Raw genomic sequence first — 27,945 nt, 5'->3', positions numbered from 1 at the left:
AGGTTGAAGAGGGCACGTGAGGGAGGGAGGCGGAAGCGGAAATGACGGAAGCGGCCTGGGGCTCGATGGGAGTAGTAGTTCTCACGCCGGGTCGCCTCCTCACGGCCCTTTCCCGATCGCTCGCCGCCTGCGAGAGGCGCTGTCCCGCCGTCTGCCGGCTCGGAGCCTCGTCTCCAACGGTGGCACCTAGAGGACAGTGGAGCGATGGGGTCGTGAGCGTCCGTTCTTAACGACGCCTTTGTTCTTTATTTCCTTTTTCCAGCTTAGTACCTTGCGGTGTATTCTTGTTGTTATTGTTATCTTTGTCAGTCCGTGTCGTCTCGTGCCGTTTTGCTTGATAAACACGCTCTGCAGTCACCTGTGTTCGCTAGAAGTTTCTTCAGCATCCTCTGCTCGCTCCATCCCGTCCGCATTTCTGGAGTCCTGGGGAACGAGCAACGCAGCTTTGGGCTTTGATCCTTGCCAAGATCCTTCGCGCTTTCCTTGTGTCCTCTTGGGCACCTGCTGGGGGTCCTACTTGTTCTTAGAACTCGGTTCCAGTACCACTGCTCTGATAACTTCCTGGCTTCTCTTTCTTCAGAATGAATCATTTCTCCCACTGGACGCCCGCTCGTCGCTTGTACCTGACTTCAGCTTCTTTGCACTTTGCTGTGACTCGCAGGTTGCTTTTGTGTGCGCCTCCCTCTGCGCGGATAGGGACTGGAATTTGACTCATGTTTCTTTTCTCATTAGAGCTAAGACAGTGTTTTGAATCTAGTAATAGTGAAAGCTAACAGTTGCACAGCTCCGTGGTGCCCGGCACCTTTTGTAAATGTTTTAGACGAGTATTCACTTAATCCTCACATGAACCTTAGGAGGAAACATCTTACTCTAACTTCACACATGAATAAATTAAAACAGGTAGAGGCTAAGTAGCTTACCCTGGGTTCGACAGCTATCAAGTGATGGAGCCAGTATTCAGACTTAGGCATGTCTCCAGAATCCATGCTCTCAAGCACCACGTTATATGGCTGTATGTCATTCTGCATTTGTTTATTAATTGATGCATTCAGTTCAGGCTAGGTAGTGATCATATTTGGGCTGGGTCTTGGATGTTTCCTCAAGAAGAAAGTAAGTAAAACAAAAGATTTTCTTTCTAATAATGAAAGTAATTTGCGATCAGAAAACAGCGAATAGTAAAACAAAAATACATAAACTCATGAAGAGATTGTGTATTTCCTTCATAAATAAGAGTTTCCTTTTTAAAAAATTAATATATCAAATATTTCTCCATATCATTAACTTTACAAGTAAGCTTTTAATAGTTGCATAATACTCAGTTTTATGGATTGCTACTTAACAGCCTGGGCTGGTGGGGACTGGGTCAGAAATAAAGTAGGTTGAAAAACTTGTCTTCTGTGGCAGTGGAAGCAGTGGTGGGCTTCTTTCTTAGGCCTCAGCGTCTAGTCTGGGTGCTTTCTGTATTAGAGCTCCCACCTCAGAGAACTCAGCTCTAGGTTGTTGCCTGAGGCAAAAACTGAAATTAGCAGTTCTTTTTGAATTTCTGGTCTGCCTCTTTCTAGCCTCAGCATTAACAAGCACACCCCCGACACTATGTCCATACCCACACGCTCTTTCCTCATACAAGGTAATTTGTTCACTTTGTTTAGAAAAGAGTTCTAGGAGTGGCATCCTGAAATTAAATGCTAAGAATGTTTCCTGTTTAGTACAATCAAAAGAGGGGAAGGTGCCTGAGAGATCTAGGTATTCTGAAGGCTTCCTTCAATTCGTTGCTTTAATAAGATCTGCTCTTGGTTTGTGTTCTTTAACCTCTCCAGATCTTTCCTCTGTATGACCTGTGTGTTAACAGATTTTGCTCTGGTTTCACTGTCAAACACATCCTACCTGCCCATTTCTGGTCTGCTCAGGTAAAAGAGGACTCTTATACAGAAGTAGCAACTACAAAAAGGAACTACTATCTGTAAGGTTAAAGAAGAGTTAATAAGGAGGTTTTACGTTTACCTTAAAAACTTCAAGGTAATGTTGCTCTCCCCAACCATGAAAGTTAGAGGTTCAGACCTCTGAGGAGAGGGTGTGGTTCCTGCCACAGAAACCTGCAGCCCACTGATGGAGGCAGAGAAATTGCTGGAGGGTGTGGGCCACTGTTTAACAGCAAATAAGAGCCTCTTTATGGTGCTTCCCTTATCCTTTTGACATGTACACATCATTTTTTGAGGAAGTCTATACTTTCAGGCACATAAGAGGTTTCATGTTTATCTTGTAGGTTTTTTTTCTGGGCGACTGGTTGGTACCTGAACCTTTGACCTTGATGTTACAAGGCCATGCTCTAACCAACTGTACTAACCGCTAACCCCTGTCTTGTACTTTTCAACATGGATGAACCTAGAGGACATTATGCTAAGTGAAATAAGCCAGGCACAGTAAGAAAAATACTGCATGATCTCGCTTGCATATGGAATCTTAAAAAAAAAAATCTTGAAAAAAAAAAATCAAATACATAGAAAACAGAGTAGAAAGGTAGTTGAGGGGGAATGGAAGATGTAGGTCAAAGGGTATAAAGTTGCAATTATGTAGAATGAGTAAGGCTTGATTTTAACGTACAACATGAGGACTGTGGTAAATAATGTTGTATACTGGTAATTTGCCAAGAGAGTGGATTTTAGGTACTCTTACCATCAAAAAATAAATACAAGAAAGGTAACTGCATGAAATGATGGACATGTTAATATGCTTGACTGGAGTAATCAATTTACTATGTATATCAAAAAATATCATGTTGTATATCTCAAATATATACAATAATTTTTTTTAATTTCGCACTTTTCTTATAAGAAAAGCCATTTCTCCAAGGGTTCTGGTTCTTTTAGTGGAGAATCATATTTAGAAACCAAGATCTGATTACAAGTTGTGTTTATTGCTACTCGTGTGTCATTGCTTTAGGACTTCCAAGTAGACAGAGCTAGGGAATCTATAATTTTCAAGAGTGAAGCAGGTTCCCATTGTATTCAGTACACAGGGGTCTTCAAAAAGTTAGTGGAAAGATTTGTATTATCTTTGAATTCTGTTTTTCTACAAACTTTTTAAAGTACCCTTATACATTTGTTCACGCATAAGAAAAGACAGGAAGTAGTTATTTAACTGATAAAACATACAATTGTGTAAAGCAAGCCTACTAATTAGAGTTCAATATATGTTTAAAGTTTTATTTTTTATTTTTGAGGTAAAATTTATAATCATGAAATATACAACTCTGAAGTATACAACTCATTGAATATTGACAAATGCGTCATAACAGGTACCACTCTGTAACCAAGATTTAGAAGATTTTTATTACCCAAGAAAATTTTCTCAAGTTCCTTTTTAGTCATTTATTCCAGCCCTAGAGGCAACTATTGCTCTGAACTTTTCACCACAGATAAGTTTTGCTTATTCTAGAACTTCATATAGATTGAATCATGTACTATGTACTTTTGCCTCTGTTCGGTATTTTTCACTCAACATAATATCTGTGAAATTCTGTTCTTGCATGTGTCAGTATCAGGTTTTTGTTTTTGTTTTGATTTTTGGTTGAGTGGTATTGTATGAATATTCCTCAACTTGTTTATCCATTCTTCCTTTAATGGGCCTTTGTGTTGTATCTGTGTTTTCTTCTGAGAAGCCATATACAGTAGTCCCTCCATATCTGCAATTTCAGTTACCCGTTGTTTAACTGCAGTTCAAACATATTAAATGGAAAATTCCAGAAATAAACAATTTGTAAGTTTTAAATTGCTAGCCATTCTGAGTGCTGTGATGAAATCTCTCACCATCCTACTCAGTGCCATTCAGAATGTGAGTCATTCCTTTGTCCAGTGTACCCACGCTGCATATGCTCCTAGTCACTTAATAGTAATCTAGGTTATCAGATCAACTGTTGTGGTATTGCAAAGTATTGTGGTATTGTTCAAAGTAACACTTATTTTACTTAATAATCACCCCAAAGCACAAGAGCATTTATGCTGGCAATTTGGATATGCCAAAGAGAAGCTTAAAGTGCTTAAGTGTAAGAGTGAACATTCTGAACTTAATAAAGAAAAAAGTTGTATGCTGAGGTTGCTAAGATCTGCAGTAAGAACGAGTTTTCTGTTAAGTTGTGAAGAAGGAAGAAGAAATTCACGCTAGTTTTGCTGTTGCATCTCAAACTACAAAAGTTCCGGCCACAGTGTGTGATAATAAGTGCTTAGTTAAATTAAATTGGGGTGGAGGATGTGAACAGAAAAGTGCTCCGATTGACGGCAATCGAATTCAGTACTGTCTGTGGTTTCAGGCATCAGCTGGGGGTCTGCGGAAGTCTCCCCTGCTGGTAAGGGGGAACCACTGTAGTTTTATTGCTTATGATTATGTCTATAATCTATTTTGAGTTAACTTTTGTGTATGGTTGAGGTAGGGTTTAGGCTTGGCTTTTTTCCCACGTGTATACAGTTCTTTCAGTAACATTTGCTGATTTTTTCTTTCTTAATTGCTGTGGAGCTTTGTTGGAAATCAGTTGTATCGAGGTAGTTCTATTTCTGGACCTAATTCTGTTCCATTGATGTCTTTGTTAATTATTATGCTAGTGAATCCTAATCCCTGAACAGGGTTCAACTCTATTTCTTTAGGTCTTATTTAATTTCTTTCAGCAACGTTTTATAGTTTTTTAGTGTAGAGGTCTTACATGTGTTTTGTTATGTTTATTCCCAAGTGCTTTATTTTCTGATGCTTTTTAAATGAAATTATTGTGAAAAAATTAATATTATACATGTTTGCTGGTACTATATAGAAATAAAATTGATTTTTGTGTTTTTAAAAATCCTTGTGATAGTATCCTGTAACCTTGCTAAATTTACTTATTTTGGTAGTTGCTTTGTAGATTCATCTGAATTTTATATATAGACAATAAGGTCTGCAAGTTTAATTTCCTTCTTTCACACTTCTGCCTCTGGTCATGAAGGTATAACTGGTACTAGGTTTATTCTATCATCTTAAACAAGTAAAAACCTGGGAGAATATAAGAAGCAATGGTTTTCTGATATTGGGTAACAGGCAGCACAGGACAGTGATTCCTTAGAGAAGGAACATAAATAAGGTGAGCCCCACAGTTCCTCCTGCTTACTCCATGGAGAGAATATCCAGGGTGTGGTAAAGAAGGGAGGAACCAAAACAGAGCCTGGCAGTTTCACTGGGCTTAGGAGAGAGAGTTTGGAGTTTGAGAAGACTGGCAGCTAAAATTTGTGGGGCAGAGTACTGCAGAGAAGAGAGATGCACAGAGAGTCAGCTTTAGATAACTATAGAGAAACCAGCTCAAGCCTTTGGTTGAGTACTGAGTTGAACCACTGCAAAGGAGAAGGCAGGACAACCCCTACATTTCACACAGGCCTGGGAATTGTCGGTGTTTTCACCTGCCAAAGTGGAAAGATCTCCCAGTATACAGGATTTTAGGTAACGTTCTAAGATTTTTGCCTCAGCAGTGGGTCCAAATTAGCCCTAAGCTTATATAAAGCCCTAATATGCAGACACACTGGTTACACAGCATCCATCTATCCCTTACCATGCTGCTCCTGTGAGAGTCGGGAGGCAAGAAAAACCAATGCCAAGATGACTCTTATGTTGCTTGTTGTGCTGTGAATAATAATGCCCTTTGCTTTTGACCCAGGAATTTTGTGTCTTCAGCTAATAGCCACGAAACTTGGCAGATTAGTGTGTTAGCTCGGAAGTAGCATAAAATCTCTGACTCTTCACAATTCCAGAAAAAAAAAAGAGCCTCAAAAGGATCAAACTGATACCAAGTAACTTCACTATGTTCTATACAAAAGCCAAACATTTTTAAAAGAACACAGCAAAATCTGGCATCCAACAGCATACAATTTACGATGTCTGGCATCTAATAAAAAAATTGCTGGGCATGCAGAGAAGGAGAAAATATGACATATAACCAGGAAAAATATCCATTAGTAATGACAAACATAATACCATTATGAGAAAGGATGTTAAACAGCTGTTATAAATGCACTTTATATGTTCAGAAGATATAGGAAAGTTGAACATGATGAAAAGTAAAATGGAATATATTTAAAAAATAACCCAAATCACATTTTCGAAATGAGAAATACAGTATCTAAAGTGATGAAATGAGTATATACTTGATGGAATCAACAATAGATTAGAAGCTGCAGAAGGAAAGATTAATTAACTTGGAAACATATCATTAGAAAATATCCAAAATAAACACATGGAGAAAGAAGGCCCTTCCCCTCTAAGGAAGACCAGAGCTTCAGTGACCCATGGTACAATAATTATCAATCTAACAAGTATAATTAATATTTCAGAAAGAAGACAGAAAATACATCAGCCAAAATTTTCCAAATTTGGTGAAAACTATGAGTTCACAAATCAAAGATGCTAAATGGAAATTAAGCAGAAGAAACAAGAAAAAAAGCACACCAAGCTACAATTATCATCAAGCTGCTGGAAAACAGTGATAAAGAGAACATCTCAAAAAAAAAAAAAAAAAAAAAAAAGAAAGGAAACATCTTAAAAGCTGCCAGAGAAAAATTGCACAATGAAATACTTCACATCAAAAACTATGCAAGCCAGAAGAAATTAGACATCTTTAAAGTACTGGAGTGGGTGTAGGGAACTCTGTCAGCTTAGAGATGTATGCACACAAAAATGTCTTTCAAAATTGAAAGCAAACTAAATTTTTTTCACATGAACAAAAGTGGAGAGAATTCATTGCAAGCAGACCACTAAAAGATGTATTAAAGGAAGTTCTTCTGCAAGAGGGAAAATGATACCAAGTGTAAATTTAGATTTATATGAGGGAATGAAGAACATTAAAAATGGTAAATATGTGTATAAATATGAAAGACATTTGTTTTAATTTTTAAAGATATATCTAAAAGGGTAATGACTGAGTAAAGGAAAAATAATCTATTGTGGAATTTATGGCATATGTAGAAGTAAGATATATGACAATGGCCAGGGAAAGGGAGAGGAAGCATACTAGTGTAAAGTTCACTTGAAATACGTGAAGTGGTATAGTACTATCTGAAAGCAGAATGTGATTAGAGATGTATAATGGAGACCCTAGAGCAATCACAACAAAAAGAAGAGAAAGAAAGAGAAAGGTATAACTAATAAGCAATAGAGGAGATAAAGTGAAATTGTAAAAGATATTCAGTTAGAAAAAAGGGCAGGAAAAGAAGGAAAAATGAACAAAGAATAAATGGAATATACAGAGGATAAATAGCAAAGTAGTAAATATAAACTCACCTAAAATGAGAACCAAATTATCTAAATGGCCTAAATGCTCCAATTAAAAGGCAGAGCTTATCAGATTAAGTTAAAAAAAAATGAAGGCCCAATTATATGCTGTCCATGAAAACAAAAAATAAAAGGATGGGGAAAATTTATACTATGCAGAGATAGCTGGAGTGCCTCTATTAATCAGGCAAAGTAGATTTCAGAACAAGGAATATTACTAAGGATAAAGAAACAATTTCATGAGGGAAAAAGGGTCAAATCATCAAGAGGACATGTGTTTACACCTCAGAATAGAGCTTCAAAATACATGAAGCAAAATGTAAGAGAACTTGAGAGGAAAAAAAAATCCTAATTATAGTTGGAGATTTAAACACCCCCCCATAATTAACATGGTCAGAAAATATGCAATGATATAGGAGATTTGAACAACACTATCAATCAAGTTGTCCAATTGACATTAATGTAACACTTCAAACAACAAATGCATAATGTACATTCTTTTAAAGTGCACACAGACCTTTACCAAGGTAGAACATATCTGGGCTATAAAACAAGTTTGAATATATTTAAAAGGATTAAAATTCTGCAAAGTATATCCTCTAACCAAAACAGACTAGACATCATTAGTAAAAAGATATCTGGAAAATCCCCAAATACTTGAAAATTAGCAATTTCTCGATAACCTGTGGGTCGAAGAAAAAAATCAAGTAAATTACAAAATATTTTGAGCTGAACAAAAATGGAAACATCAACATTGAGGGATGTAGCTAAAGAAGTCCTTAGAGGGAAACTTATAGTGTTAAAATGCTTGTTTTAGAAAAAAAGAGAAAAAAGAAATGCTACTGATTTTTGTGTGTTGATTTTGTATCCTGCTACTGTGCTGAAATCATTTATCAATTCCAACAGTTTTTTTTGTAGAGGTTTTAGGCTGTTCGATATATAGGATCATGTCATCTGCAAACAGGGACAGTTTGACTTCATCTTTTCCAATCTGGATGCCCTTTATTTCCTTCTCTTCTCTGATTGCTCTGGCTAGTACTTCCAACACTATGTTAAATAGGAGTGGTGAGAGTGGGCATCCTTGTGTAGTTCCTGTTCTTAAAGGAAAAGCTTTCAGCTTTTCCTCATTCAGGATGATATTGGCAGTGGGTTTGGCATATATGGCTTTAATTATGTTGAGATACTTTCCCTCTATACCTAACTTATAGAGGGTCTTTGTCATGAATGAGTGCTGAACTTTATCAAATGCTTTTTCAGCATCTATAGAGATGATCATATGGTCCTTGTGTTTGAGTTTATTAATATGGTGTATCACATTTATTGATTTGCGTATGTTGAACCAACCTTGCATCCCTGGGATGAATCCCACTTGATCGTGATGAATAATTTTTCGTATGTGTTGCTGTATTCTGTTTGCTAGTATTTTAGTGAACATGCAGAACGAGAAATCAAGAAAGCCTAGCCATTTACAATAGCCACCAAAAAAAAAAAAAATACTTAGGAAGTGAGTTAACCAAGGAGGTGAAAAATCTCTATAATGCGAACTACAAACCACTGCTGAGAGAAATTAGAGAGGATACAAGAAGATGGAAAGATATCCCATGCTCTTGGATTGGAAGAATCAACATAGTGAAAATGTCCATACTACCCAAAGTGATATACAAATTCAATGCAATCCCCATCAAAATTCCAAAGACATTTTTCTCAGAAATGGAAAAAACTCTCCAGTCATTTATATGGAACAATAAAAGACCACGCATAGCCAAAGCAATGCTGAGCAAAAAAAATAAAGCTGGAGGCATAACACTACCTGACTTTAAGCTATACTACAAAGCTATAATAACCAAAACAGTATGGTACTGGCATAAAAACAGACACACTGACCAATGGAATAGAATAGAGAATCCAGAAATCAACCCACACACTTACTGCCATCTGATCTTTGACAAAGGCACCAAGCCTATTCACTGGGGAAGGGACTGCCTCTTCAGCAAATGGTGCTGGGAGAACTGGATATCCATATGCAGGAGAATGAAACTAGATCCATACCTCTCACCATATACTAAAATCAAGTCAAAATGGATTAAGGATTTAAATATACACCCTGAAACAATAAAACTTCTTAAAGAAAACATAGGAGAAACACTTCAGGAAATAGGACTGGGCACAGACTTCATGAATACGACCCCAAAAGCACGGGCAACCAAAGGAAAAATAAACAAATGGGATTCTATCAAACTAAAAAGCTTCTGCACAGCAAAAGAAACAGTTAACAGAGTTAAAAGACAACCAACAGAGTGGGAGAAAATATTTGCAAAATATACATCTGACAAAGGATTAATATCCAGAATATACAAGGAACTCAAACAACTTTACAAGAAGAAAACAAGCAACCCAATTAAAAAATGGGCAAAAGAGCTAAGTAGGCATTTCTCTAAGGAAGATATACAAATGGCCAACAGACATATGAAAAAATGCTCCACATCACTCAGCATCCGGGAAATGCAAATCAAAACCACACTGAGATACCATCTAACCCCAGTTAGGATGGCTAAAATCCAAAAGACTCTGAACGATAAATGCTGGCGAGGTTGCGGAGAAAAAGGAACTCTCATACATTGTTGGTGGGACTGCAAAATGGTGCAGCCTCTATGGAAAATGGTATGGAGGTTCCTCAAACAATTGCAGATAGATCTACCATACGACCCAGCTATCCCACTGTTGGGAATATACCCAGAGGAATGGAAATCATCAAGTCGAAGGTATACCTGTTCCCCAATGTTCATCGCAGCACTCTTTACAATAGCCAAGAGCTGGAACCAGCCCAAATGTCCATCATCAGATGAGTGGATACGGAAAATGTGGTACATCTACACAATGGAATACTACTCAGGTATAAAAACGAATGAAATACTGCCATTTGCAACAACATGGATGGACCTCGAGAGAATTATATTAAGTGAAACAAGTCAGGCACAGAAAGAGAAATACCACATGTTCTCACTTATTGGTGGGAGCTAAAAATTAATATATAAATTCACACACACACACACAAACACACACACACACACACACACAAAACCGGGGGGGGGGAGAAGATATAACAACCACAATTACTTGAAGTTGATACGACAAGCAAACAGAAAGGACGTTGTTGGGGGGGAGGGGGGAGGGAGAAGGGAGGGAGGTTTTGGTGATGGGGAGCAATAATCAGCCACAATGTATATCGACAAAATAAAATTTAAAAAAAAAAAAACTAAAAAAAAAAAAAAAAGAAAAAATAGAAAGATCAAATCATTGATCTAAGCTTTCACACTGAGAAACTAGAAGAAAAGCAAATTAGACCCAAAGTAAGGAAAAGGAAAGATCTAATAAAGATGCACAATGGAATAGGAAATAGAGAAGCAGCAGAGAAAATGAAGGCAATAAATTTTTTTTTCAGAAATGCAGGTAGCCTTTAGAAGAGTCAGGGAAATGCATTCTCCTCTGAATCCTCTAGAATAAAAGCAGTCCTGTCAACACGTTGATTTTACACTTTGACCTCCAGAACTTTAAGAAAATAAATGTATGTCATTTTAAGCCACTAAATTTGTAGCAGGTAATTTGTTACAGCAGTGATAGGGAACTAATACACAACTCCAGGTTTCTCTTGCTTATTGTTTGCATAATACATCTTTTTCATACTTTTCTTTCAATATGTCTTTGTCATTATATTTAAAGTGCTTGTCTTACAGACAGCACAGAGTTGACTATTAATTTTTCTTCTAGTATTACAATCTCTACCATTTATTTGGTGTGTTAGTCCATTTATGATGTATTCAATTATTGACATGATTGGCTTTTTGTTACTTTGCTGTTTGTTTTTGTTTTATGTTTTACTTTCCATAAGAAATTAAGAGAAAAGAAAAATAATGTTTTTAATGTACTTACATATTTACCATTTCTGTTGCTCTTCAATCTTTCTGTAGATCTAAGTTTTCATTTAGTGACATTTCTAAGAACTTCCTCTAGCATTTCCTGTAGCACTAGACTGCTCATGACAAATTCTCTGTTTTCTTTGCTCTGAAGATGTTTTTATTTCCCTTTCCTTTTTACTGGATATTTTTGCTGGATATAGAATTGTGGAATAGCAGTCTTACCATTTTATTTATTTTTTTTATTAAAAATATTTTCACATTTACTTGTACATTTTTGTGGGTACAGTTTTACCATTTTAAAAGATGGCATTCCACTGTCTTTCCTCTTTTGGTTTCTGATGAGAATTCAGCTGTCTTTCATGTCGTTGTTCCCCATTATTGTGTTACTTTTTTCTGGCTGCTTTTCAGTGTTTTCTCTTTACTATGGTTCTCAGCAGTTTTATATGTGTTCTTATATGTGATTTTCTTTATGTTTATCTTGGTTGGGGTTCATTGACTTTCTTGTACCTTTAAGTTCTATGCCAAATTTGGGAAATATTTGACCGTTACTTCTTACAAAATTTTTTCTACTCTATTACAATTCCCCTTTATTTCTGGGACTTTAATTTCACTTATGTTGTACTATTTGATATTGCAGTACAGGTTACTGAGGTTCTGTTGATTTTTTTTCTTCCAATTTTTTCCTCTATTCTTCATATTCAGTAATTTTTAGCAATGTTTTCATCTTCACCGATCTTTTCTTCTGCCCTCTCCTATTTGCTGTAAATCCCATTAAGTTATTTTTTAAAAATTATTAATATTGTTCTTTTCTGTTCTAGAATATTCACTTGATTCTTTTTAATAGTTTATATTTTTCTGCTAAGATTCTTAAGCTCTTGTTCATTATTATTTTTATTTATTATGCTTATATTTTCTTTTGAGTCTTTGAACATATTTATGTAGCTATTGAAGTCCTTGTTTGCTAATTCCAACATCTACATCACATAACTTTCTTTTCTACTTACTGATTTTTCTCTGACCCATGGCCCACATTTTCTTATTTCTTTGCATTCTAATAAATTTTTATTGTATGCTGAAAATTAAAAATGATACATTATAGCTAGTCTGCATTATGTTATCTTCTGTTTTGAAGTTAAATTTTTATTTGGGAATAATTTCAGATTTACGAAAAAGTTTCAAACATAGTATAAAGCATTCCTTTATATCCCTATACCTCATATCTGTTAACATCTTAAATAACTATGGCATATTTGTCAAAACTAAGAAATTGACCTTGCTACGTTATTATTAAATAAACTCCAGACTTTATTTGAATTTTAGCAGTTTTCCATTAATGTCCTTTTTCTGTTCCAGGATCTAATCCAGGATACTACATTGTATTTAATTATCTTATTTATTTAGGTTTATGACAGTTGCTTAGTGTTTCCTTGTTTTTTATGATTTTGATATGTTTGACGATTACTGGTCAGATGATTAGTAGAACCCCCTCAGTTTAGAGTTATCTAATTTTTTTTCTCATGTTTAGAGTGGGGTTATGAATTTTGAGGAAAATACCTTAGTGGGTAGGTGCGCTTCTCACTGCATCATATTAGGGATACATGATATCGTCAAGAATCATCACTGGTGGTTCATACAATTAATGCTGTTCATGTAGTTGATGTGGTGCTTACCAGGTCTTTAAATTTAATTTAATTTGGGGGGGGTGGGCTGACCAGTATGGGGATCTAAACCCTTGACCTCGGTGTTACAAGGCTACACACTAACCAACCAAGCTAACTGGTCAGCTCTACTGTAAAGTTACTATTTCCCCCTACCCATACTTTGTACTTTGGAAGTGAGTCTCTAAGTCTTGAACACTCTCAAAGGGAGGAGAATTAAAAATAATGACAATAAAAAAGGGGAGTATGTATTTTTTTGGATCTCTGTAATAAAGTTTTGTCACTTCACCATTTATTTACTTATTCATTTATTTATTTAAATCAGTATGGATTTATAGATATTTTTCCTTAGGTTATAATCCAATACTGTTATTTATTTTGTTGCTCAAATTGTTCTACTGGAGCTTTTTCAGGTTGGTTCCTGAGTCCTAATATAACCTCATCTTTTTATTTTTTTCCTTAATTTGATTACTTTCTTACACTTTTACTTAAGGATGTTGTATGCTCATTTTGTATTTTCCCTGCCTTAACCCTAGAATTAGCCATTTCTTCAAGTAGCCCCTGGGTCCTATGTTGTTTTCTTGTGTTTTTTTTTTTTTTTTTTTTTTTTTTTAACTATCTTAACCATTTTTAAGCATACAGTTTAGTAATGTTAAGTATTGTTATGAATTGAATATTTGTCTCCCTCCCAGATTTGTATGTTGAAGTCCTAACCCCTAGTGTGACTGTATTTGAAGATAGTACCTCTAAGGTTAAATGAGGTCACGAGGGTGGGGCCCTGATCTGATAGGGTTAGTGTCCTTATAAGAAGAGACACTCATTCTCTTTCTTTCCTCTTGTGCACACTTTGAGGAAAGGCCATTTGAGGACATAACAAGAAGTCTGAAACCCAGAGGGAGAGCTGTCACCAGACACCAGCCCTACTGGCACCTTGACCTTGGACTTTCAGTCTTCAGAACTGTGAGATAATAAACTTCTCTGGTTTAAGTCACCCAGTCTATGGTATTTTGTTATGGCAGCCCAAGCAAACTAATATAAATATATTTGCATTGTTGTGCAACAGATCTTCAGAACTTTTTCACCTTGCAAACAACTCCACTTTTCTCCTCCCTCCTGGCCTTTGTCAACCACCATTCTGCTTTCTGTTTCTGTAAATTTGACTACATTAGATACCTCATATAAGCAGAATCATATAGTATTTGTCTTTTAGTGATTGTCTCATTTCACTTAGCAAAATATCCTCAAGGTTTATCAATATTATAGCGTGTGATAGGATTTCCTTCTTTTTTTAGGACTGAATAATATTCCATTATATGCATAGACCACATTTTCCTCATGTTGCCTTTTTTTTAAGGATGTCAAAATTTGTTCTTATGGGCAGCAAAATTACTGGTGGGTCTTTCTGGTGCTGTCAAGCTCTGTTTGATTTTTGTTAGTGCTACTGAGCAATGCATCTTTTCTCACTGTTCAGTTCTTGGCCCTGCAGGAGGCCATCTCAGCTAGATTTACAGAGTTTGTCCTATGCCTGTGCAGCCTAGCTCTCAGCCACAGACCGGTGGTGAATTCTTACAGTCTTCTAAGCGCTGCTCTGTGTGTAGCTCTCTCTTGTCAGTTATCCTGCCCTGCAAATTCCAGGCACTTAAGCAGCTCAAAACTCCAATCTCTGCCTCCTCAGCTTAGTGGGCCTGCTGTATGTTTAGGATTCATTTTCCTGCTCTCTGTCAGGAAGGGGCCCCAAGTAGAAAGTCTGAATGATCATAGTGCTAACCTATGTGTGTTTCTGTTCTCTCAAGGATCACATTGCTGCCTGTGTGTGCCTGAAAATAGTAACCTCATGTATTTTGTCATGTATCATCTTTTGATTGAATGGCCAGTTCATTACCACTCTGTCATGCCTGGAAGCAGACTGTATTAGTTTTTATTGCTATGCACTCCCTGCTTCTCTTCTCTTTCTCTCTTCTGTCTTTATACGCTCTATCTTGGTGACCTTATCTATTCTTTAACGTTCATTTCACCTACTAGAAATACATTACTAACATTTTAGTATGTATTTGTTTAATTTGTTCCCTTTTATAGTTGTCTTTGCATATAAAAATAAGATAACAAGGAGAGAAAATTTAATGGAATTTCTGACACTGTGAAGGGTAAAGATTAGAGGACAAGTGGGAGAGTGTTTTTAGGAGGACAGGGATGTGTCATATTCAGAAACCATATCTGGGCAATAGTCTATATCTGCCATGATTCCAGTCAGATGCAGCCAACAGTGCATTTTCCTATTTATTAATCAGTACCCATGAGGTCCAAGTAATGATGAAATCAGTGCCATTTGGCATACATCTATTTTCTCAAAAGGAAAGAAAGCAGAGACAAAATCTGAGATGAATTCATAGGTAGGAATCACTCTCATTTTTATTCTAGTTTTCATAATCAAAATTGCTTAACTTGAGAGCAACTTTTTCTTGCTCAATCAAATTAGATGATATGGCGAATCAATTTAATATGTATTTAATGAGAATCTACAGAGTGTGGTGGGAAAAAAAATTAATAAGTTAGAATGTTAATTTCTATAGGCAGCCCCAGAATTTGAATCATTTCCTGAAAAATTACTTCCGCTTTTGTCAAGTTTCCTGCTAGCACTTTAGAGACTGGGCTGTTTCCTCACTGATAAATGTCTCCCCACACTTCTATAATTGTGCTCTCTCAACTGAACGTGAAAGATATTAGATGGAGATGGCTGGCAGTGATATTTATTCCATGTTAGAATTGCCTACTGCAACCCAAGTCCAGAATGACTGCAGACCACAGCAAAAAAGTGAGTTAACCAAGTTAGTATAGAAAATTATGCATAGTGACCATAGGCTAAGGATGAGTGGAGGGACGGGGAGTTGGGCGGGTAGAATAAGTTTGGAGTAGAGGGTGCAGAAAAATAAAGGATAATTTGAGGAAATACTTTTGGAACTTTAGCTTGAAGCCCATCGTTGAAATGTGAAAATTTGGTATATGGTACAGGATCTGATCTTAGGTCTCAGGTAAATTCTTTTTAAGTTCTATGATCCTGTCTAAGAAACCCAAGCTAGGGCAATGCCATTATTCTTTAGTTCTTAACTAAAGCAAAAACTTTGTTGGGAGAACTTTATCCCTTAATCATCTTTGGTGTAACCTTGGACCAGCTGTTTGAATTCTGGATATCTCCGTTGCTCTGACTACAAAGTGAGGAAGATACCACTAATTTTGCTATTGGGTAATAGTAAGATTTTGTCAGAAAAGAAACTGGTTTGCACCTCTAGGCTCTTATCCCACAGTGCTGCACTAGAGTGGTGATGGGGAAACGGGAGATAGCCAGACACTACAGATAAGTAGTCCTGGGATTCTGTGGGGATTTAAGGATAAAAAAATCATTTTACATAAATACCTGAGAGAACACCATCTGAGACAGATAATAAAGTACATGCTAAAATTAATATTTGATTTTATATCTTAGGCAGTAAACTCCCAGAAGGTATATTCTTTAGAGTAACGTCATAAGCTTCCTCTCCTTTTGCTATATAGTCTTATTATTATAGTTTTTAATGTTGTCCTTAGAGAGCATTGCCAAAATTTGCTAAGTCATTCCAGTATACTTGGGAGTTTAGATTTATTTCTATTACTAGAAATTATACAGCATTTCACATCTTTATTTGCATAATTTTTTCTTCTTTTGGATCATATTTGTGCTAATTTCCAAGGAATAGAAATAATTAAGACAAAAGGAAAGTATAACTTAAAGTATAAGTTCAAGGTCACACAGCTGGTGATAAGTCGGAACTTAACAATTGATACTGTTAAGAAATTTCTCATATATATTTTTAAAGTAAATTAAAAAAATTATTTACTTTCTTGAATTGGATGGTGTTTATACAAATATAGTTATATTTTGATACCATTTTTTTTCATTTACCATAAGTTCTAAAATGAAAATTTATCTATTTCATTAAAGGTTCTTCTATGGTGCAAATGTATTTTTTTTAATGCCACTAGAAATCTGGTGTTTTTGGATAAATCCACCTGTTTATCATGCAGAATTTTCTCTTTATAAAGGCATCCCTATGAATTTCTTTTTTTTTTTTAAAGAAGTTCAGAATACTTCTTGGACACAAATATATACAGAATAATTTATCTAAAATTTAAATAGGAGAAAATGAGGCTCAAATAGGCAAAATTTTCTAAACGAAGGATTCAAGACTAGAACTTAAATATCTTACTTTACAGATTTTGCTCTTTACACCATATAATTCCTACGCTATCAGACTGTAAGACACGTACAATTTTAAAATAAAAGTTTGGGCAAAATACTTCCATTTTTTAAATTTAAGAACTGGCATTCTTAGATTTAGGTTGTATGCAACACAGTATATTCATAATATGGAATAGTTTCCCATTCTTAAACATGACATCAACCTAAACTCATTACTCTTCTAGTAATGATAGTTCACAGGGAACTTCTGAGATGTAGGTTATTTTATTTTCATTTAAGTCTTATTTATTTAAATTTTGCATAGATAATACATTCAAGTGGTTCAAAAATTCAAAAGATACAAAAGAAAATAAGGTAAAAAGTTTGTCTCCTGTCTTTGTCCCCAGTGACCCATTCTCCTCTCCAGAGGCGAAACGACATTATCAGAGTCTTGGTTGTGCTTAACAGAGATGTTAGTATATCTTGTTCTGCAGAATGTTTCTTTCCCTTAACTATATAGCTTGGAAATCATTCCGTATCAGAAAACAAGAAGCATTTCTTTATTCATTTGTTAGAAGCTGCATATTTACTTCATGGATATGTCAAAATGTATTTGACTCGTCTTTATTAATGGACATTTAGGTTGTATTCAATTTTTTTTCTCCTACAAATATTGCTGCCATGAATAGCCTTATAAATGTGACATTTTGCATGTGTGCATATCTGCAAGAAAAATTTCTCAAGGAGAGATTGCTGGGTTGGAGGGTAAATGCCTTTGCAATTTTGGTAGATGGTGCCAAATTGTCCTCCAAAGAGGTTATACCAATTTACATTCTCACCACCAAAGTATGAGACCGTGTAAACTACAATTTCAAAGGAAAAGAGAATTCTTTAACTTGGTATATATAGTATGTTTCTTGATACAGGTGGTGGTGGTTACCTTAGATTTTAGAGCAAGTCCCTAACAGATCCAAGAAAGGAATCTTTATCGCCTGGGTCTCAGTTCCCACAAGGCCAAATTGCTTTAAGATCCCGAATACACTTCCCTGACCTTCTCTTTTCCTTCAGCTTTACTTCTGACTCAGGAGTTTGTTTTGGATTCTGTTGTTGCAGCTTCTTCTTCCAGGCCTTCTCCTTCGTACTTTGTAGCAATAGCTTTGGGGCTCCTGACTGTAATTCTCATGATTTTGCTGCTATACCGCTGGATTCCGTACCAGGGTAAGTCCTAACTTAGACCAAAATTAATCTTTCATTTTATCCATCTTATATTATGAAAGCAATGGAACAAATCAGAAAGTGTGAAAAATGAAAAATAATCCAAACAAAATAAAGCACCACCTGTGCACAACTGTGATCTGGGTACAGCCTCCATATTGACCACGTTCACGTGCCTAAGTATTAATTTTCTTAACAGAATTGAATTAAGTCCTCTGAAAATCTCTCCCACCTTTTTTTTTTTTTTCCCCAAAGCAAGGCTGAAAGTAGTTCTGATCACTACTTACTACCATATTTATTGTGATAATTAAATTATAATACTAATGGTGTTTATCTTTTCACAGATATATCATAATTTAATTAAACATATTCCTTTTTTTTGTTTGTTTTCATATTTTCTAAACCCAACTTTTCTAGGTTTAGTTCTTCTAGGTCCTTAAATCTGGTGATCCAGAGGGTTCTCAGTTTATTGTTTCACAATCTAGAGTCCTTACTTAGGTTTATGTGATCAGGGGATGATTATTAGTGACAGATAATACAGCATAGATTCATTAGAATTCTAAAGGTTCAGCCCCGGGATCTCTACTCCTGACCCAAGTTCTAACTATGACAGAAGGAGAATCCTAGGAAAGTTGGGAACTTCTAATACAGGCTGAATAATGTCCAGTTGTATGGAAAAAGCACAAATGTATTAGATGCCAATTTAGTAGCTCGATCTCCAGAACCCTATTTCAGTCTCATGTTAGGCCTTCCCACAGAAAAGTTACCTAATCTTTACATAAAAAGGACTACTGTCCCCACTTTTTAACTCCCAAGTCGAGAATAAGTATATAATCTATTCTGCAATTATATATCTACATATGTGCTCACGTGGTTTAATGGCTCATTCTTGCTCACTGTAGAACTGTGCTTATGGTGAGTTTATGCAAATATACTTCATTGAAATTGAAAATCAGTAGAATCATGGAATCTTGGTTGGAATTACCTTGAAAGCTGCATATTCAGTTCCTTTTCATTTTGACAGAACTGTAATCCAATGATTTTAAAGGAATGAGGATTTTCTGTATTTAAAAGAGTTCAGTGAGGAAAATTCTGTCACTTTTTACTTTAGCATCTGATATGCTTCTCTCTCAGAAAATCTTTTTTTTTAATATGGAAAGTAAATTCTTTTTGCTGAAATATAAGTATTTTGTTCAATTTCCAATGGTGATAGACAATCATATCTGTGATAATAGAAAGGTAAAACCTTTCAGTTTAGTTAAATTTGCTCTTTCTAGTTTCTTTCCTTATGTACCATTATGAGGATGTCAGGTTGAGCATTCTGAGTGATTCTGACTAATTTAAGCAATGTACATTATGTAGTTACACAATGTATGCCACTGGGCATTTACAGGCAGTACGTGGATAAGTATCATGCAAATGCACAGTTATTTTATTCGGTATGTACATATCACATGTGCATAGAGATCTCTAGCACAAGAAACGTAGTCTCTCCGCAGTGCTCAGGCAGATTGTACCACATTTTCTGCCTTGCTCCTTTGGTCATAGTCATATCCTCGCTTAGTGGAATGTACACTAGTAGTGATGGAGTTGAACACTGTGAAGTATTCAATTTGAGACAATGCACTGTTATGCATTTCTCTAAACACTAATCTGAAAGTTGGTATGGCAGGGAAGGCACTGGGACTGCCATAATACATTTTATCTCCCATTTTATTTCCGAGACCAAGTTGTCCATAAAGATGTGAACCATGTCCTCTTCCTTTCTAGGTTCCAACTCCTCCACCTGTGCCAGCTGTCCTAGTTGCCCAGACTTCTGGACGAGATATGGTAACCATTGTTATTATTTCTCGGTGGAGAAAAAGGACTGGAATTCTAGTCTGGAATTCTGCTTAGCCAAAGGCTCCCATCTCCTTGTGTTTATAGATGACCAGGAAATGGTAAGTGCAAATTTTAAGAAAACGTAGGGGTTTTTTGGTGAATGCTGTTCTAATGTATCATATATCCTCTTTTGAGGAACAAAAGAAATCTGTGATTTGGGGAAGGCTGTATTCTTCCTTTTTTCTCTTCTTCTCTCTTTTCTTTCTTTCCTCCTCCTCTACCCCTGCCGTCTTCCCTTTCCTGCCCCACTCCTTATCCTTTCGCTGCCTGACCTAACTACCCTCACTTACAGCAACCCAGATGCCTGCATCGGCATGTGTATGTGTATGTGTGTGTGTTGGAGATGGGAAGCTGGTGAGTATTGTAGAGAGGAATTAGGACTAATTTAAAAAGCCTTAGATCCAGAAACATACAGGTCCAGCAAGGAGGTTGCAGATTCCTGTATAGAGTCAGTGGAATTTGGGAGGGAGGGGGAGAGAGAGATCACAAGGACAGAGTGGACAAGGGCAAGGGCTTAAATGCTTTTTGAAAACAATGTTTTTCCTTCATTTATTGGAATCCAATAAGTTTCAGACTGTGAAACAATGTCCAGAAAGTTGGGATAGAAGGAGGGAACTCTGTGTGCACGTACTGCGTGCGCACGTGTGTGTGTTTGCACACATGCATGTATGTGATCTTAAACACCTTGCAGAGCTCAGCTGGTGGGTGGGGCTCCACTTCCTAAAGCCCTTTTAGATCCTTCTGTGCACTCCGCAGTGTCTGGAAGGAGAACTCCATGGGTCCTAGAGCATCTCAAGGCAATACAAGGAACTGACATCCTGAGGTAACCTGGTAAAAAAAGTCAATGAAATTCTAATTTGTCAACATAAATAACTCATACACATATATAAAGAAGACAAGAAATCCTAGTTTGGTTTTCAGTGCTAATTTCATGCTGATTTTTGTGTTTCAGTATTGCTTTCTGTTTTCTTTTTTGGGTAGAATCAAGTCACAGAGAATAGTTTATTAAAAATTCAACTATATTAACGTCCCTTGGGGAAATCCAGAGACGTAATTACTCTAAAGCAGTTGGGAAGAACATATGGCTCCTAAATTTTATAAATTCCTATTTTATGAAAACATTAAAGCATCTAGATTCTTATTTTCTGACACAGGGACAGTCATTCCTTTGAAATTCTGGATAGAATCTGAACTGCAAATCATTCCACCTCTGTGACTTAACGTTTCTTTCATGCCTTCTCTAGGCTAGGTGGCAGAATGTATTGGAGTCTTTTCATTAGACATGAAATCTTAGTTTTATGGCCTCTGGTAATAACAGCCTTGCTTTCTGGACATTGTTGCAGCAACTGCCTTTCTCATTCTGATATAGCTGCTTCTGAGGACTTGTGCTGACTGAAGACAATAGCAGAAGTTAGCAACGAGCTTAAAACATTGCTGGGCAAACACCCATAAACAGGAGTAGTGAGTCATAATGCAAGACAGTGCCACAGAAAATTGTGGTGTAGTAGCTACTATAGATTACATGGTGTGACAGCGAGATGAGGATGGAAAAGACCAAGGCACAGAATATCTGGGAGGTGGGGATATTTCTGTTTCTCTGAGGTACCCAGAGATGGGGAGGGATTTTGTCCTTTCTTTCCTTACGTTCTCTGGATCCTGTGTCTACTATTGAGTAACTGAAGAGTTAGACTGACTGCATTTCCAAAATGGGTTTATTTTCTCTTAAGGCCCCTTGGTTCAAGTCAGTAATGAAGAGGATAAAATATCCCTGCTAGATTTAATAGCAACCCCAGATAAGTTTTACTTCTGATGTTCCTGTGGAATCTTGCTTGATTCTCTGGCTTAATTTTTTTTCTCACTCCAGCTTTTGTCAGATTCTGTAGAACCAAATTGACTCTGATCTGCTGAGTCTCTTGTACTGGTATTGTTATTCTTTTGTTCTCAAGGCAAGATTCGCATACTGTTTTGAGGCATGCGTAATGTATCTTACTTGGGTCTGAACAGTTACCAAAAGAGCATATGAAAAAAATGAAGAGCTATATGGGACTATTAGAAGTGAAGTTTTTCAAACTTTCATTCCATTGGTGGAGAATACTGCTAGAGAATAAGGTTGCTGTGTGCTAGAGCCTATAGACTATAAAAAATATTCATCTCATGCTGTTAAATAGTCATCCTTTAGCAAGATACGTAAGTATAGTCCACGTCCTGTCTTAGATCAGTTATAGCAAAGTGTACAACAATAATAGAGGCCCATGTATTAAGCATCTGCTATGTGCAGGTGTTTTATGTATGTTATTCTTAATCTTCACAGCAATCTACAAAGTAGAATTTGACATCCCCATTTTATTGATGAGTGAATAAAATCAGAGAAATTAATGAACAAGTCCAAGGCTATATAAATCTGGCAGAGCCAAATTTTAAACTGCCCATCAGCTCACCTCCTAAATCACTTATAGAAATATTGTATTTGACAATACAGCTCTAACCAGTTGAGCTAACCCACTAGTCTCAAGATTATTCTTTTTTTCGTTTTTGTTTTTTCTTTTTGGTGGATGGCCCGTATGAAGATCTGAACCCTTGACCTTGGTGTTATAACACCGCACTCTAACCAAGTGAGCTAACCGGCCCGCCCTCGAGATTATTCTTGACAGAGAAAATAAAAACAAAATTGAAATTGATTTGCTCTGCTATTTCCTGTTTTCTGTTAACATTATGGCATCTGCCCTTTGTAATTCTTCTTGCTCTTTGAATAGATCTTTAGGTCTTTAGATATTCTCGAATTTTCTTGCCACTTTTTCCCAATTTGGTTTTTTTGTTGTCTGGCTGGTACAGGGAGCTGAACCCTTTGCCTTGATGTTACAACTGAACAACCAGCTCTAACCAACTGAACTAACCGATCAGCCTGAAAGTTGTTTAACGTCCACCCTCCCCAGTGAGAAGTAGTAAAAAGAACGGATCAAGTGACTTAGAATTGTATGGGTCTTGAGAGTAGTAAGCATGCACACGATTGGGTTTATAAGTGGGCATTGTCTACGCCCAGCTTTTCAGACTCTAATTGAAGTTTTTGAGCAAATCTTTACCTATTTCTGTGCTTTATTAGCTGCCATTCCTCCTCTTAAAATAAAGAGAAAAATAAATGGACTGTTTTTCATGTAATTCCAGTGGAAAAATGAGGAAGCACTCATTTTTTCCTAATTCAAATAATCCTTTAAGCAAGTTGGTTAAAAAATGCATGAACAGTTTCAAGGTCTCTTGAACATTAGAATGTTATTTTATCTGTCTTACTCTTTCTTTTCTCTTCAGTTTACCCATCTACCCCCAGCATGCACAATTAAATACCTCATTAGAGTAAAGTAAAACATGCAGTGTTTAGAAGGTTTTAGCCTCTTGCACATAATACTTGACTCTACATTCTTTAGTTCTATAAATGTTTATTGAACCAGAGTTTCATATATTTTTCTAGGTACTAGGGATACAGTAGAAGCAAAAGTTCTTGCTGCTTCAGTACTTATACTTTAGTCAGAAGAGACAGGCAACAGGATCTGGTTGGTTAGCTCAGCTGGTTAGAGCAGGGTGTTGTAACACCAAGGTCAGAGGTTCGGATCCCCATACAGGCCAGCTACTACCAAAAAAAAAAAAAAAAAAGAAGAAGAGACAATGACAGAAAAGTAAAGAAATAAATATGGTAATATGTGCTTTGAAGAAAATGCAGCAGTATAACAGTGAGTGTGGGTATTACTTTAGATTGGCTTATTAAGTAAGGTTTCTCTGGCCTATTAAGGAAGGTTTCTCTGACTGGCCTACTAAGGAGGTAACATTTGAGTTGAGACCTAGAACTGAATGTTAGCCATGTGAAAATCTAGAGTAAGGATATGCAAAGACACTAAAGCAAGAATGACCCTGGCATCTTGAAGGAACAGAAAGAAGGCTCAGGTGGCTGGAACCTGCTAAGTGAGTAAATGGTTAGCAGGGGCTAGATCATGGAAGGCCTTGTATACATGTGTGAAAGGTGAAACCACTGGAGGGCATTAATCAGGTCACAGAGTGATTTTGTTTCTTACTAGAAAGGAAGAGCCTGATATAATGCAAAAGTTTAACACTGGCAGAGAAAACTTGGATGCTTATTTGATAAGGAGACTTGGGTAAACCCCTTCACCCATATGAACTTGTTTTCTCATTTCTAAAGATGAGGATAATAATATTTGCTTACATTTCAAGGTTGTCACGAATTTTGTAATTGGAAAAAATTCTAGATAATAGCTAAGATAAATTCTCATCAGGGTACTGAAGCACAGACAGATTTGTTCATCTTCAGATAGCAGGGACAGAACCAGTGGCAGACTCCAGTATTTTTTGTTTTGTTTGCCTAAATAAACTTTCAATCCAGTGTTTTGTTTTTGTTTTGTTTTCTTAAATGCCATACTGCATATCCAATATCTCAAATGAAATTAGGAATGGATACAAAAGGATTTTGTAAACTTTATAGTTTGAATGTAAAGCATAATTGTTTTCAGGATACTCCACTCTGGGAGAACGTAGCTATCATGGGAGATAGATTATTTGGGAAGGAAGTATTGATAAACAAGTTGTACTGATTTTTCAAGTGCTTCACCCAGAAGCCACTACGACCACATGTCCAGAATGGAAACTAGGACGATAACCCAATTACGAGAAAAGAGAGGTTATTCTGACCATGGGATATAGCACAAAAGACTTGTTTTACTTTCTGTAGTGTCTTTACTGAGACTGAGAAGAGGCTTCATGCCTCTCTTAACTTTAGAAGAGAAAATCTTTATTCATGCTGGTGAAAGGTCCAAGTAAGTAAAGGGAGACAGTTGAGAAGAGAGCCCATGAATCCTTACTCTTCAACAGCAATCTTTCAGGAGTGGAATAAAAACGATATCAAAATGGGACATCTGGTATTATCATAATTGCCATGGAGGGTTCAAATTTTATTGCTTTCATTATAGTTTCTGGATAAAAAAGAATATTTCTTTCGAAGATGTTCGACTAATTAAGCTGTCATTAGAAAATATTGAAAGTGTAATTATTCATTGCACTACCACCAAATCCTACAACAAAATTAATCTTCTTGGATTTATCCTTTATTTTATTGACTTATAGTCAATTCCCATAGGACATAAGCTTCTTCATTTGAATGTCAGACTCTAGGTGTAGCCAATTTAACATTAAGTTATCCCCTTAAGTACTGATTTTTTTTCTTGTCATATAAAAGATTGATGAGAACTTGAAAAATGAGAGTTTAGTGGGGGAAAGAACCAAGTATATTGCTACAGGCTTAATCATAATTTATGTATTCAGTGATGATGAGAAAGATGACTGTTTCTGCAGCAGTGTTTAGCTTCTTTCCTTTCAAATTATTTGAATACCTATCAGGTGCTCCATCTAATCAAGGAGGAAGTTGCAATGGACGGTAGAAATGTAATATTATCTTATTTGTTACATTAGAAGAATGCAATTATAGACGTCAAGGTCTATTCTAGGAAGCTGCTCTTCTCTGCAATCAACAAATTAGAAATTGAAGAGGGGTTAGTTAGTTTGCTTGGGCTGCTATAACAAAATACCATAGACTGGGTGGCTTAAACAACAGACATCTATCTCCAAATTCTGGAGGCTGGGAAGTCCAAGATCAAGGTGCTGGCAGATTTGGTTGGTTCCTGGTAGGGATCCTCTTCCTGTTTGTGGACAGCTGCCTTTCTTTTGTGTCCTCACTTGGTAGACAGAGATCTCTGGTCTTTCTCTTCTTATAAGGACACTAATCCCATCATGGGGCTCCACCCCCATGACCTCATCTAAACCCCATTACCTCCTAAAGGCTTCACCTCCGGACACTATCACATTGGTGGCTAGGGCTTCAACATATGAATTTAGGGGGAACACAAACATTCAGTCCTAACAGTGGTGATGAGAGAGGGTTTAAGGAGTAATTGTTTGACCAGGACACTGAATCTCTTCCTTGGTTTTCTGCATCTTGCTTACCTTTTTTCATCATCTTCAATCTCTCCTTCAGAACCAGTTCAAATGTTTTCTCAATGACGACTTTCGCTGGATTGGTCTGAGGGACAATTCTGGCTGGAGGTGGGAAGATGGATCAGCTCTAAACTCATCAAGGTAAAGGGCTTCAAAACAAACAAACAAAAAAGAGTAAGGGTCAGAAAAAAAAAATAGAAAAGGGGAGAAAAATTATTTGGCTTGGGAAATAGATCAAGGATAACAGAGAGCAGAGGAGGAGAAACAGTGAAAAGGAGAGGAAACAGTGAGCAGGAAGGGAATGAACAGTGGGTAAGAGCCAAAAAACAAAAACAAGATTAAAAAAGGATGACATTTTAAATGAGGCCAGCGAACAATTTTTATTCTTCTGTTTTGGGAGCTGAGGGGCCTGAATAGGGAGAAAGAATGTGTTCACTTTTTATCCTTTCATGCCTTTTAACTTCTTTACCGTGCATGTTGCCTTAAGTGATTGACTTTTCTCATTTCTTACAGGATTACTTCTAATAGCTTCGTACAGAAGTGTGGTACCATCAACAGAATTGGTCTCCAAGCCTCCAGCTGTGAAGTTCTTTTACAGTGGGTGTGTAAGAAGGTCAGACTTTGATGGACGGTCACTCTGACCTGATCTTCAGCTCTGTCCTTGTAAGGGGAGAGAAGGCCACTGGCTGTAGGGATCGCCACGAGTGTGTATTTAGTGAATGCTGAACCTTCTAAGGTACGGCGTTAGATCTAAGATCAATGCAGCCTCCTCAGGATTGATGCTTTACTTCTGCATTCTCTTTGAGACTATTTTGATATAGTGTTAACAATCTAAAGATCAGATCTAAGCCAATTTGTGAAATAGATGCAGTTTGTTTTTAGTATTTCTCACTCTAGCAACTCATCTTGCCTCCTTCATTCCCACCCCCACCCCCTCTGTCAAAAATATACCTTTTCTATATTATATTCTGAGCTAATATGATGAAATCTGTACAAATATATACTATTGCTAACGTACTGGTTAGGTTTTATGTGTGCTGATGAGTTAGCATGTTACTTCTCCCCGATCATGTATTTTTATCCTAACAGTGGCTCTTTGCAGATAAAGCTTTTCTCTAAAGAATAATGCTAATGGTGAGAGTATAAAATGTGGAAAGTAGGCGAGGGCAGGGTGGCACTTCCTGTTTCTCAGCTCTTCACACTTACGTAACGACCTGGACTTGACTGATTTTGTTTCTTTCTGAGTATGCATAGATGTGGTTGAATAAACCATTGTGTGACTCTATCTTTTCCATGCTGTGAATGTGTGATGGCGTCTTAATTTCGTGATAGTGGTCAATCTGATAAAACATTTTCATAGAAGAAAATTTACAAATGCAGTTTACTTGGTTGGGTCTCCAAATTATTTTAGGCACGAATGCCTCAAAAATGTGAACAACTTTGTTATTTCTCCTTAGTACAGTTTGAACATAGATGAGAAGAGATGGTGCTGTTTAAAGATGTGAGACGGTAATGAAGGAAAACAATTCTGTAGTGGTGATGACACTGGATTGTAATCCATCTGTCGTTATCTTTCATAGCTTTTAAAAAACATGGACTATATCTTATCCACCACTGTATCCAAACACTTAAGATTGTGCTTATCTTCAGTGAATATTAAATAAATACATGGACATATAAAGACTAAGAATTAAACATTTTTATTCTAGTTATTTCTGTTAGCCCATAAATTAGTAAGAGGGATTAAAGGCAAGAAAAGTAGTATATCCTCATCCTCTCTAACCCACTC

At 36.5% G+C, this 27,945-nt stretch overlaps 1 protein-coding gene across 3 annotated transcripts; it reads left to right on the top strand.

The window, feature by feature from the left end:
- Nucleotides 1–107: 107 nt before the first annotated feature.
- Nucleotides 108–27,400, top strand: KLRG1 (killer cell lectin like receptor G1). 3 transcript variants are annotated; one of them, XM_063076079.1, is made up of 5 exons: nucleotides 108–218; nucleotides 18,183–18,287; nucleotides 20,055–20,224; nucleotides 26,197–26,297; nucleotides 26,670–27,400. In XM_063076079.1, the coding sequence occupies exons 2-5, from the start codon at nucleotides 18,251–18,253 to the stop codon at nucleotides 26,779–26,781; spliced, it is 420 nt and encodes a 139-aa protein (XP_062932149.1). In that variant the 5' UTR covers nucleotides 108–218; nucleotides 18,183–18,250; the 3' UTR covers nucleotides 26,782–27,400. The 3 variants fall into 3 exon arrangements, with proteins under 3 accessions (XP_062932149.1, XP_062932150.1, XP_062932148.1); XM_063076080.1 differs by lacking the exon at nucleotides 108–218 and adding an exon at nucleotides 13,743–13,816; XM_063076078.1 differs by lacking the exon at nucleotides 108–218 and adding an exon at nucleotides 15,587–15,668.
- The last annotated feature ends 545 nt before the right edge of the window (nucleotides 27,401–27,945 follow it).

Source organism: Cynocephalus volans, chromosome 12 (genome assembly GCF_027409185.1).
Source record: "Cynocephalus volans isolate mCynVol1 chromosome 12, mCynVol1.pri, whole genome shotgun sequence".
Classification (NCBI taxonomy): domain Eukaryota; kingdom Metazoa; phylum Chordata; class Mammalia; order Dermoptera; family Cynocephalidae; genus Cynocephalus; species Cynocephalus volans.
Note: the sequence above shows the minus strand (reverse complement) of the source record. Positions and strands in the feature narration are given on the sequence as shown.